The sequence below is a fragment of the Pollachius pollachius genome (genome assembly GCF_949987615.1).
Source record: "Pollachius pollachius genome assembly, chromosome: 2".
Classification (NCBI taxonomy): Eukaryota; Metazoa; Chordata; class Actinopteri; order Gadiformes; family Gadidae; genus Pollachius; species Pollachius pollachius.
The window spans coordinates 50,772,635-50,786,736 of NC_136935.1; the positions used below are offsets into that span (position 1 = coordinate 50,772,635).

General features: G+C 47.2%; 1 protein-coding gene across 1 annotated transcript; it reads right to left on the bottom strand.

Annotated features, from left to right (window-relative positions):
* Positions 1 to 5,320: 5,320 nt before the first annotated feature.
* LOC307071002 (neuronal acetylcholine receptor subunit beta-2-like) lies at positions 5,321 to 13,796 on the bottom strand (the record flags this gene model as incomplete). The annotated part of the gene is made up of 7 exons (XM_079729826.1): positions 5,321 to 5,470; positions 6,007 to 6,473; positions 6,881 to 7,404; positions 8,910 to 9,019; positions 9,390 to 9,434; positions 9,663 to 9,820; positions 13,748 to 13,796. The coding sequence occupies 7 exons, from the start codon at positions 13,794 to 13,796 to the stop codon at positions 5,321 to 5,323; spliced, it is 1,503 nt and encodes a 500-aa protein (XP_079585952.1).
* Positions 13,797 to 14,102: the final 306 nt, after the last annotated feature.

The following is a 14,102-nucleotide window of genomic DNA, read 5'->3' on the forward strand; positions in this document are numbered from 1 at the left end:
ACAAAGACCATTGTCGTCATTCGAGATCAGGTCATGAATCCTCAAATTCCTTGTACCGTCTGTTGAAATCAGTTTTCCGCCATATTGACGTCCACCTCGATGTAAGAGCCCTCCATAGTTGTCACTCATCGATACCCAAAACACACAGTCACACTGCCTGAGCACATAACAGGCCAGCACTGAGAGACACACCGGATCTGTTTACAACCGGATTGAACCGTTGGGAAAAGCAGTTGAGGAATTTACTAAGTCAAGTTTATGAGGTACAATCAACGCTTTGTTTGGGGACAATGAGACACAGTGAGAAAAACACACAAACATACACACTCACGCACACACACACGGACACACACACACACATGGACACACACACACGCACAGACAGTGACTACGCCAGCAGATATCTAATATCTGGCGCACCGCCCGTTCCGTGTAGCTAATCCGTTCGGGCGGAGTGTGAAAAGGACAGATAATGGGGTTCGCTTCTGGGGTATTTTTAGTCCCCATTTCTCCATGAGCCATTTCCCAGAGAGGGGGGAGGGATGGGGAGAGAGAGGGAAGGAGAGAGGGTGGAGGAGAGGGGAGGAGAGAGGTGAGGAGAGTAGAGAGGAGAGGAAGAGAAAGAGGGGGAGGAGGGGGGAGAGGGGAGGAAGAGAAAGAGGGGGAGGAGGGGGGAGAAGGGAGGAAGAGAGAGAGGGGGAGAGCAGAAAGAGGAGAGAGGAGAGGAGAGAGGGAGAGAGTGGAGGAGAGGATAGGAGAGAGGAGGAGAGGAGAGAGTGTAGGAGTGGAGGAGGGGAGGAGAAGTGAGGGGGTAGGGGAGGACATATATAAGAGATGTGGGGAGAAAGAAGGAATGTAAGAATGTAAAGACGAAGAGAGACATGTTTATGTTTAGATCTTTGCAGTGTGCGTGTGTGAGAGTGAGTATGTGTAGTGTTTGTTGGTGTGTGTGTGTGTGTGTGTGTGTGTGTGTGTGTGTGTGTGTGTGTGTGTGTGTGTGTGTGTGTGTGTGTGTGTGTGTGTGTGTGTTTGAGAGAGTTAATATTTGTGTGTGTGTGTTGAAGTGTGAGTATGTTTGTGTGTGTGCGTGTGTGTGTGTGTGTGTGTGTGTGTGTGTGTGTGTGTGTGTGTGTGTGTGTGTGTGTGTGTGTGTGTGTGTGCATAAGCCTTCGGGCTTTATTGTGGCGTCCCTGACTATTTATGTATTTTAATGTATGACCGAGAGTGCTGTTCATATTTTATATCAGAATAGTCAAATAAAATCAATCATTCAATCAATCATGCTTCTTCTTGTTTCTGTTTGTGTGTGTGTGTTAGAGTGTGTATGTGTTTGTCGGTGTGTGAGTGTGTGTGTGCACGCTTCTCCGTGTGTGTGTGTAAGAGCAAGAGCAAGAGATGAGCAGGATAGATACTCGGATGAGAATAGACATAACCTGGTCTTTAACAGATGGCTGTGTTGCATTTCAATTCAGACAGTAGATGAAGAAAATCTATAAATAACACATCACCTGATGTGTTGGTTTATCTTCGTACAGCGCAGAGCTTCACATTGCGTCATTTTAGATGTTCAATACGCAGTATTGAATGCATCGGGGCCTGCTTTAGATTTGGTCCACCACTGCTGTACATCTGACTTGGAGAGACTAGATTACACTAAATTCGTCAGTGGGTTGATCTACAGCCGCCCACGCACACGCACGCACGCACGCAGACACACACATACACAAACACACACACACACACACACACACACACACACATACGCGCAGACACATAGGTACGGTAAACAATGCCACATCTGTCAACTTTATACCCCAGGCAATCACATCCCATCTGCAGAGAGCGAAGTCAATATACCACACACACACACACACACACACACACACACATACACACACACACACGCACACACACACGCACACACACACGCACACACACACGCACGCACGCACGCACACACACGCCAGAAGGAGCACAGTAAATATAGGTTGAGTCGATAGCTGTCTGCTGAAGCCGGAGCTTCTGCTCTTTCTGCTGATCCGGTATCAGGGTCTTCTGCTGAGATAAAGGATTTGGGTCTGATAAATCTTCTCACAGACTACAAGGTGTGGGCCGATATGTGTGTGTGTGTGTGTCTGTGTGTGTGTGTCTGTGTGTGTGTGTGTGTGTGTGTGTGTGTGCGTGCGTGTCGGCTGTTGATTGACAGGGTCTGATAAATCTTCTCATGGACTACTAGGTGTGTGTGTAGATAATTGGTGTGTGTGTGTGTGTGTGTGTGTGTGTGTGTGTGTGTGTGTGTGTGTGTGTGTGTGTGTGTGTGTGTGTGAGTGTGCGCGTGTGTGTGCGTGTTTGTCAGCTGTTGATTGGCAGGTGATTTGCTTGCCACCCAACATGTGATATACTCAGGTTGGGTGAAATAAACCATCACCTTCAAGACCTTCGGTATGGATCCCGCCGTCTCTCACCAGACCAAACTGCCTCAGGCCTGTCAGCCTATCTCTCTTCCCATCTCCCTCCTGCTCCCTCTCCCCATCTGTCCCTATATCTCTCTTTCTCGGACGCACATACACACTTACAAACTCTCACACAACCACACCCACACACACATACCCACACACATACACACACACACACACTCACAGACACACACACACACACACACACACACATACCGCACACAAACACACACACACACAAACATGGGCACATAGGCGCGTGCACGTTACCATTAGTGCCCATTAGCAGGATGTGAAACAGCTTTTGGCTTTAACCTTTTTCCATCCGGATCCACTGACCACAGATTGGCAGATTGTGTGTTGGCTTGTGTTTGGTGTGCATGTGTGAGATCATCCCTCTGTTACCAAACACCATACAACACAATCATGATGATCAAGATGATTAATTCAAACCTTAAAATTAAATATTTTGATTACAGGATGTATATTGATACAATTAGTCAATAATAGGTCAAACTAAAAAGGAGAAATTAGCTATGATGACCCATCATTAGTAATTTCCTCTTCTATGGTTTTCATACCGTAGATAATTGAGACACTTGAAACGAGAGCATAAATCACCCCTGACCCCAGCTCATGACCCCTCGACTAAAAATCGCTGAGAGGACTCAGCGATTTTTAATGTCTCTGGAAGGCTTGTTGCCTTCCCCAGCCAGGAAGGGGATCAGATGGCCCCCCTCCTCTAAAGCCTGGAGCACACTGGCCCAACCGTTGGCCATCTGAAACGTTCGGGGAGACTGAGACGACTTCGGGAACAAATCTGTTTGGTGTGTTCAGCTGTGTTGGAAGCTTTTGAATACGCGGACGGTGTCTGCTGCAGTTCAACATGCAAAGTCCGAGAGCGTCGGCGTCTGAGTATCAGAGCCTCTGATTGGTTGTGTGCTGCTAGCACACAACCAGCGCATCAACGCGGTGTCTGGGAGGGGGCGGAATAGCACCAACCGATATTAAGGAGACTCACTGCATCTCGCGCAAGCGCAGAACGTACACACCACCGTGTATTTGGCAGTAGTCACCATAGTCGCGGCGTGTTTCAATGCAACCTTTCTGCCACGGGTCAGACGAGAGGTAACAGAGTGGTTGGATGAAGGCAGTTGGCCGTTGGTTTGAGTCTGGGCGGTGTGCGGGCACCTTAATGGTTCCTCCTTCTATCACCTCGCCCTGCCCCCCGCAGGGTGAGGAACCTTACAACCCAGCTGTCGGTCTGGAGACAGACGAGAAGCCCCCAGGATCTCAGGGCAGAAAAAAACAAAATGTTTTTTTATCACCCAAGGTTGTGTGTGTAAATAATAGAGGAGCACTCTTGAACACCCCCCCCTGGTAAGTTTGAAAATAACTCTTGTGTCCTGTCCCGGCCCACTGCACTGGGAACATTGTATATCGTGTAGAATGACCAGGAGTTCACAAACATCGTCATTTCCTATAGCTGAAACTCTTTCTCCTGTCGGGTCTCCAGATGGGAAGAGAGGAAGAATAGAGAATTCTAAACCTTTCCGATCTCATTTGTGTTTGCCATTTGTTTGGTCCAGGGTTTTGAAATGTTTTTTTTATGAAATAGCTACTTAAGAGAGTTAAAAAAAAAATAAGTGTGCATTTATTTTATTAGGCCAGACAGTGCTGCAATGCGTTTCCATAATTTGTCACCGTTTATTGTATTTAAGGCAGTTAATCAAGATAGAAACATGTTGGACCTTAACAAACATCATTAAAAGTAGTAAGGAAATCAGCTAGATCAATTGATATTAAAGTAAACCTTATAATAATGCTTTTATGGAGTTGTTCTGCTCCCAGAAGTGTATACTCAGGAAACATGCACATGTATATATTAAAAAACGAATAACCCTGGTTAAGGAATATACAAAACAACATCATACAACTATCATCACTTCTTGGGTCAACACGCCCTAAAACGGAGCGACAAACAGAGAGATAAATATACACAACAATCTAATCAGACTCAAGAAGAAGGCAAGACAGATGGGCAAACCGAGACAAAGAGACAGGGAAAGGAACATTTTGAAGAATATCTCAAACAAACACAACAATGTGAAGCCAGATGGTAAATATTAACATCTAAGGGGACAGTTTGGGAAACAGGGAGTGAACTGTCACTCTGATGTCCTGATAGTGAAGAGCTGGAGGTAATGGCCAGTCCAGGGGTAATGTGTAGCAGTAATGAGAATAGTGACTTTAATGCCTTGCATAGTTTATGGCACAGCGGAGATATGACGAGTCCGCTTCAGGCTTCGTGCTGCTTTGCCACGCACCTCTCCAAAGTTTCTACACCAGCAACAGATCGGCTGCTACAGGGTTACCTTTCCGTTTCCCAGGGGCTTTCAGAAATCCCCAACCCTGCATGAAAAGAGATTAAATAACGAATTACCATGTTTGCTAAGACTTTAAATCTGTGAATGTGTGTGTGTGTGCGTGTGCGTGTGTGTGTGGTCCTATTTGTGTACATGCATGCGTTTGTGTGTGGATGGATGTCTATTTGTAGATGCGCGTGCGTGTGTGTGTCTCTCGTGTGTAAGTGTGTGTGTGCATGTCCCGTGTGTGTGTATGTCTGTGTGTCACGTGTGTGTATGTGAGTGTGTCGCGCATGTGTGTATGTATGTCTTTGTGTCATGTGCACGTGCACGTGTGTCTGTGTGTGTGTGTGTAGGTCTATTAGTAGATGCGCGCGTGTGCGTGCGTGCACGTGCATGTCGCGTGTGCGTGCGTGCGTGCGTGTGTGTGCGGTACCTGCTCTGCATGGGGTGCGTGTGTGCGTGCGTGCGTGCACGTGCGTGCCGCGTGTGCGTGGCCTACTCTGGGTCCCCGGCGCTGGGAGTGTTGTAGCTCTGGAACAGCGGCTGAACAAACAGCCCCAGCGTTCCGACCACGCACACCAGGATGAAGATCCACAGGAACAGCCGGTCGATCACCATGGCGACGTACTTCCAGTCCTCGATGATCTGGGAACGCCCGGAGGAGAACGACACAAATCCTTAACGCACGAGGGCTTAGAGGACATCCATTTGGTTTCTTAAAGAGCTAGAGCTACATCTTAGGCAATGTTACCGTAACCTAACTGGAATGGCATGGAAACCAGTAATTAACCATCTGCACGTTATAATAATGCCATCAATGTTACATGCATACCAGTTAAAGGTTGTTAAAGGTTCTATGGGTATTGCATGTTTACAGAGTTTGAGGAATAATGAACAGGGTACGACAAAGCACATAATGTAGAGAGAACCAGAGATGATTATCTAAACCATAGACTTGCACCTTCCCCCTCCCCTCTATACAACAGAGATAGAAGACTATTTTTAAGTGTCAGGACGTACAACATACAATAAGTGAGAGGGGTATACTTTTTTCACATTTAAATAAGCCTCATACTCAACTCAATACAACTCCTCCCACTATGTTACTCTGACTCCTCCCCCTCCCTCCTCCTCCCTCCTCTCCCTCCTCCTCCCTCCTCTCCCTCCTCCTCCCTCCTCACCCCTTCGTCCTCATCCTCCGTCTTCATGTGCCGGGCGATGAACTTCACGCCGTCCACCGCCTCCTCCAGGTACGCGTCCCACCTCGCCGCCGCCCCGCCCTCGGCCCCGCCCTCCACGGCCGGGACCCCGCCCGCCCTCCAGCCGTACCGCCGCGCCGCCTCCTCGTTGGCGAAGCAGGCGTCGCCGTCTCCGGCCCCCCCGAACCCCAGGCCCAGCCGGAGCTCCGGGGGGTCCCGGCCCCCCTCCGGGGGGAACTTGTGGGCGTACTTGCGGCGGAGCCTCTGGCGGCCGCTGGAGTTTCCCGGGCGCCGCATGAGCAGGAAGGCGGGAAGCCGCACCAGGAAGAGGCTGCGCACCCAGGGGGGCATGTGGTGGGTGGAGGGGGAGCGGTGGTGGACGTTGAGCACACACACGCTGGTCACGATGGAGAAGGTGACCAGCACCATGGCGAACATCAGGTATTTACCTGGAGGGGGCGGGCGGGTACAGACATGTATAGATTTGAATGAAGATAACGGGACACATCAGGGGTTTATAGAGGGAATGTACACAAAAAAACACACACACATAAACACACACACATGCATATATATATATATATATATATATATATGTATGTATAAACACACAAACATACATCTGCATACAAACACAAACAAACACACATACACTCCAAACACAGCAAACACCATAGCCAAAATCGGGTTCCTACCAAGGGGATAGAAGAGAGCAGAAACACACATACACACACATGCACACACTCTCACACAAACAAAGTACCATCCCTTGCAATACAACCATTACAATCCACTCATTCACCATCCACGCTCATCCAAAGCCACTTCCAGCAACCTCCCCCACCCCCCGACTGACCTACAAGCGGCACGGCCAGCGAGGTGGGCGGCACGATCTTGGAGATGAGCAGCAGGAACACGGTGAGCGCCAGCAGCACGGAGATGCACAGCGCGATCTTCTCGCCGCAGTCGGACGGCAGGTAGAACACCAGGATGGCCAGGGAGGTGATGAGCACGCAGGGGATGATCAGGTTGATGGTGTAGAACAGCGGCTTGCGGCGGATGATGAAGTCGTAGGTGATGTCCAGGTAGGCGGCGTCGCGAGGGTCCTCGTTCTTGCGGGCGGGCAGCGACACGATGTCCCACTCTCCGCTGGGCGTGAAGTCGTCGCGGCTGGCCGTGTCGCTGATCAGCGCCAGGTCCATCTCCGTGCGGTCGTAGGTCCAGGAGCGGAACTTGAGCGTGCAGTTCTGCCGGTCGAAGGGGAAGTCGCGCACCTGGATGGCGCACGCCGATTTGTAGATGGCGGGGGGCAGCCAGAAGATGTAGCCGGTGTGGGAGACTACCGTGTTGCAGTAGGAGACCTCGTACACGCCGTCCACACTGGTGGGGGGGGGGGGGGTGAATGGTGAATGGACTTCATTCATAGAGCGCTCTTCTAACCAGTGGCAACTCAAAGTGCTTTGCAATTGTTACATAACGTTCACCCATTCATGCACACATTCACACACCGACGGTGGTGTCAGCCACGCAAGGTGACAGCCAGCTCATCAGGGTGAAGCGCCTTGCTCAAGGACAGAGCCAGGGATCGAACTAGCAACCTTCCGTCGGGGAGCATTTAGGGCTAGGGGTCTCGCTCAGGGACACCTCAAAACTCAGCGAGGAGGAGCCGGGGATCGAACGAGCAACCTTCCGCTTACAAGTCAACCCGCTCCACCTCCTGAGCCACTGCAAACCCGGGATTCATCTCTGGTTACTCGTACGGGACTTGGTTTGACTTCCAAGGAAGCCCAGTGATGTCAGGGTTGTTAGTGTAACCTTCCGCAGGAAGACAGCATGCTGCAATGAAGACACTGTTTCCAAAATGACTGCTGCAGTTTGTGGATAATAGCACTTATATTTAATGTGAATCACATTCTGTTGAGATTAATTTTCCCTTTATCTCCGAGAGGTAACTATTATGCAGTAATAAAAATAACCTCCTTTTTCAGAAGAAGCTTAGTGCTTGAAGTATGTTGCAGAGCCTCACAATTAGGGTTTTATAGTTTGCCTGATCTCTGCGTGACTTAAGGCGGCGATAAGTGATACTTATACCTATAGGCACATAATAGGAGTCTGCTTAAGGTCTAAATGTAACAAAAATAGCATATCAGCCGACAGGTGTCAAGCCATCCAACACCATTCTCATTGATCACCATGGCTCTCTTTCACACTCTCTGTTAACCACTATCTCTCAGAGTCATTATTAGACGACATGAAACACGTTTGAAGTCACCGAATAACCCTTCAGGGCAGCATCAGATCCTCTGCGCCTCTTCTTATTGGCTGGGCTCATAACGCTGCCATTAAAGTCAACATGCATCCACCAATCAAAGCCCCTGCTTTACCAGGTTAGCAAAAAAAAACAGGAGCGAAGAATTTGTCACGAGCGGAAAGAATTGCAATTACAAATCTCCATAGAAACAAAGGCTAATTTCAGCAGTATTCTGAGAGCGAAGTGTTGGAACCCTCCGAATAGAAAGAACTCCATGCCTCTTCCATCGTCTCCTTCTGATCCCAGACATACACACAAACAAGCAATATGACCGCACATAAATATGAATGATTTGAGATAGGGTTCGCAGTTTTGTTTGAGAGAAAAATGGATATGTCTTAGAATAAAGGCTGCAAATCTTTTTCATGGCTTTGATGTACTACATTTAACAAACTCAATCACTTACAGTACATTTTTCTTGGGAATGAGAGAGTACATACAGAAAGGGATTTATGATTGGGGTTGTATTGTAGGAGGCCTTGGATGCTCACCAAGTATGGCGGCATATCATTTAGATCCATTTCCTGAATTGAAAGCTTTTGTGAGGCAGGATGTTATGGAGTTAGGAACCTACTTGTTGTAGAGCACTATATCAGGAAGCCAAATCATCTTGGCAGGAATGCGCAGCTTTTTGAGGCCTTCATATTTCTCTGGATCCCAACTCAGCCTGTAGTCATTCCACTCCTGCAGAGCCAAGGCAGGGAGTTATGTGGACTACATTACCCATAAGCATCGGAGATCACATCTGCACTAAGCAGATTTCAATTCAATTACATTTTATTTGTACAGCCCTTCCATCACACGAACAGTCTCAGAGGGCTTAGCAGGCCTTGCGTTTATAAACCCCCCCACCCCGACCCTAGCCCCCCAGAGGGCAAGAGAAAGCTCCCTTAATTAACGATGAAGAAATCTAGAGAAGGAGCGCAGAGTGGGGGATCCCCCCTTCCATGGATGATCGGGACTGCAATGGGTGCCATAGAGGACATACATACATACTGTACATACAGGTAAACATTTTTAAATCATTTCGATAACATAAAAAAACCCAGCGTACCTGAAACAGCCACAGATTGGTCGTCATGATCTGCTCTCTCTCATTCTGCAAACCCAAAAGGAAACAAATGAGGTGAATCATCATCGTAATGATCAAAAAAGTATTAAGAGGTGATATCATGCTTTTTCGACTTTGGGAGGGGGGGCCTTCAAGCGACATGACACAAAACAGTTTTTGAAAGACGCTGAAATTGGTTCTGCAGAAATGAACAGGGTGAGAATAATAAGGGGTAACCCTAATCTAGTAGTACCCCCAAATCAACGACCCGCTCACCACACTGATGAGCTGTGAGAGGGACACCTGGATGGAGATGGTGACCTGCTGGCTCTTGTTGACGGCCGGCCGGATCATCTTGTTGTAGCGCTCGGGGGCCAGCAGGTAGTTGATCAGCCGCTCCTCTGAGTTAGGGTTCCCGCTCCCCGGACCGGCCTCTGGAGGCAGAGAGGAGAACCAACGGGGGAGACATGAGCTCAGGAGGCAGAGCGGGATGACCTGTAACCGAAGGGTCGCTCGTTCCATCCCCGGCTCCCCGGAGTGTAGTGTCCTTTAGCAGGACGCCTCACCCTGACTGCTCCCGACCGGCTGCCTGTCGCCCTGCGTGGTCGACTCCGCCGTCGGTGTGTGGATGTGTGTAGGAATGGTTGTAAGTCACTTTGGATAAAAAGCGTCTGCTAGCTGTTAGTGTCAATGTTAATGTTGAGGACATGTGACGTGCTGGAGGCATCATCAGCGTGCAGAACCGTAACCCAGAGATACGTTTATCTTGACGCTTTTATCTAATTCATCTCAGCCAAAGGAGACTCAGAGCCACCAAAGCATACAACAAGAATTGGGTTTCGTACAACATTGATTGCAGCTGCAGAAACAACTGGCCAGAGTGAAATTTATGTTTACAATGAGCAGACGCTTTTATCCAAGGCGACTTGCAATAAGTACATTTATCAGAAGTAGGCAAATTAATATATCTGTTGGTACAGTAAGGATGTTCACAGTACATTTGTCACTCGAAATTATTGGCATTATTGGTGAATACTAGTTACATCTCAAGATACACGGATCAGTTTGTGAGATGTTCGAGGAAGGGCTGAGGTTGTTTACTTTTGGCAGATTGGGAATGGATTCCATTTGTCCTCATCAAGGAGGAAACCGATCAATAGGCGAAACCTCGGTCGGTGGTCTGAATCAGAGAGCCTTTCCAACACTCAACAATAGAAAGAAGAGCTGTAGGGTGCTTGGTCTAGTATGGAGAACAGGCCCTAAAGAGAAGGAGGCTGCTTTAGCCTTAGGATCTCTCACTTACAATAAAATGTCAGCGCATTAGAGAGACCAAGCGAGAGAGGCAGAAAGGGAAAAAGTGTGTGTGTGTGTGTGCGTGTGTGTGTGTGTGTGTGTTTGTGTGTGTGTGTGCGTGTGTGTGTGCGTGTGTGCGTGTGTGTGTGTGTGATTTTAATACAATTGCCAGAACGAACATCTTAGTGTTCCAACAACTGAAGCTATGGAAAAAAGAAGTTTTATTTTTAGCGAGGGCATGGAAAATAGTGGGTGTGAGAGAGAGAGATAGCAGAACAAATTACTAACTACATATGTTAATTTATCACTCACTTACCAGCATCGCTTTTATAGAGCACTTTAATTTAGTTTAATACAAGTCATTACATGAATAAGTGACTCAGTATGAAATATTTCCTTTGGTGCTCTTTAAATTCAGTGTGTTTGTATTGTGCGTGTATGTGTGTCTGCATGCATGTGTGCGTGCATGTGTGTGCATGGAGTATTGAGTGGGTTTCACTGCCCTTTCCTTTACAGACAGTGTGTTGTGTATTGACTGTATTTGGTTCATTCAAACCACACCTGACCGCTGAACCAACACTCGTTTGCATGGCTGTGTCTCTAATGTCCTTTAAGTGAAATTGTGTTAAGTTGCTTTGGATAAAAGCCTCTGCTAAATGCCCTAAACGTAAATGTGAACTCAGACGCATGTTTTTGTGCGTAGTTAACACATTAACAACATCACATACATTTCAATTAAGTGACATCTGTCAAACACTCAGGAATAGATCAGTTGTTGGAGAACGTTGTACTGCATGTACCTGCATGTGTTGCATATTGAATGTGCCTAAACATGTGCAAGCGTGTGTGTGACCCATGTTTGTGTTGCGTAGTGTACAGGATTTGTCTTCAATTGCATCGCCAGGCAAAACCGAAGAAAAACGTACATACATATAAACGTACATCCACAGAAAACACTCACCCACCCACACACAGACACAGACACACACACACACACAGACACACACACACACACACACACACACACACACACACACACACACAAAACCAACATGTTGGGACAAACCAACAGATGTACGGCGGAACACAGACCACAGTGTAAATAATTAAAGTCGGTAGCCGGGGAATCATGCTCTGATGGAGGCAGCGACGGACAGGATGGCACGGTGGCCTGTGTCACTGATGCTCTACATCACAGAGGCTCCCTTCGCATCGCAGGTTAACCCAGCAGTGCATAACTGATTGGACCCTACACTCTAAATGAGAGGTCCAGAAAGGACCGTTTTCACATTCGACTTTCAATTTTCCAATTGAAATATCTAGATTGATTCAGGTAGATATTTCTATTTGGAAAAATAAAAAAAAACGGATGAAACAATTATTTCTTACAATTATTTCATTATTCACAGTTTAACCCATTTTAAAGTGCAGATAACCAATAATAAACCACATAAAACAATAACAACCCTGAGAAAGCTTCAGTTGCAGGACATGTTGACACAGAAGCTCAGGTGATAAACAGGCCTCAGTGTGTGGGGTTAAATGATTTTAAGGACCAGATTAAACTAAGTGGGGAGGTTCTTCTTCATATCACCTATCACCTATCACCTATCACTTGTCACCTATCACCATCATATCAAATCAAGTGTGAGCAGAAGACACAGGCCGACTCAACGACCTCTTCATAGAAACCAGTCGGAGGTAAAATGTTGTTGTTTTTCCGACAAAGTCTGAAAAGTACGAAGTCCCAGGCAGCCGTCGGTGGAGAATGGCCCTTTGTAAATTATGGAAAGGCCATCTGCCGTGTCTTAGAGTAGGAGAACAAGACGAGTGCACACGCACACATGCACACTCACATGCACACACACATGCCCGCACACACACACAGGACATCCCCAAAGCCTTGGCCTGTCATTCAAGGATGGCTGCGTTTGCCTGGAGAAGACAGACCGGGTAACATCATGCACTATGTCATCGTCAGCATCACCTCCCCATCATAATGCTCCTGCTGTCCTCAGAACACACCGGAGAGTTGACTCAGAGGTAGTTCCATCCTCAGTCCGGCTATAGATTATCATTTTGATTCATCTATTCATAAAACGATATTGAATATTTAATTCTGTATGACTATTATTTTTAAACCGTCGGAATGGGATATCCTTGCTCTGTCTGCCAGGAAACAAAATAATTGAAGAATCTGAAACAGAGTAAATATATAAATTGATTATGTTTCCTTGATTGATTCAAATGAATTGTTGGTGTTCAAAATTAGAATCAATTAATCCATCTGACAAATCGTTTCTGAATGTCATACAAAGTATAAATATAATCACAATGATGAGACTATTGCAGTGTTTTGCAGAAAATGTCTGCAAAAAAAAAAAATGTGTGTGTGAGTGGGGTCGCTCCTTCTATAGTTTGTCTACTCTCTGACCAGCGCTTTGTATCATCGTGAAGCAGAAAGAAGTGTGCGTGTGTGTGTGTGTGTGTGTGTGTGCGAGCGAGCGTGCGTGCGTGCGTGCGTGCCTGCGTGCGTTTATATCTTGTCTTTTGCCTGCCTCCTTCGGTCAGTGCGTACAAGTGCACTCAAAATACCATTCTCACAGATGTTCAGATGTTATAACACTTTGATATGTCTGTTCCGTTTAGGTTCAGCCGTGCACCGGTATGGAGACAACCAGTCCAGTAAATCTACACTTGCCATGACGATTTATAAAGGCGATCTCAAGTTAAAGTACACAGGACGTGACTTCACGCTTCTATTAACGATCAGCTCAGACGGTCTATAGACCTCAGATAATTAGCGAATTAAAAGTTAGTGCGCTGGTTTCGTCCGACGGTATGTCTCACTTAACCACAAAATATATTTAAACACTACATAATCACACCATCGCATTGCCACCAAACACAGAAAACATGCATGTTACCCATAATCCCAACATCTCATCATCCCGGCCAGAAAAATACTTTTCCTTCTCACCCTGCATCACAGAATGACAAACGTTGACATCCCCAAATAAACCCCCATCATTATTCTGTAATGCATGATACAACGTCGTTCTACTCACTTGCGGAGGAGAGGAGGAAGAGGGGGAAGAAGAGGAGCAGCATCTCCATCTCTTCTCCCGCGCTGTGCGCTCCTCTTCAGGCGGAGAGCAGTCCGACCCAGCGGGGTGGGGGGGAGGGGGGTTGGAGAAGTTGTCCTACACCATGTGCGTGGACGATCAATTAAGAGGCGGACGTTAAAGAACTCATACAAACAGGGGTTGGAAAGAGGAAGTCTCTCCCAACGAGTTAAACGCTTTCATAATGCTGATGCCGATCTTTATTGTCGTTATGTCGCGTCGTTGTTTTGCGTCGTTGCGTCGCGTTGCGTCGTGTTGAGTTAATGTCGTGTGTATATATCGTGTCGTGTCGTTATGT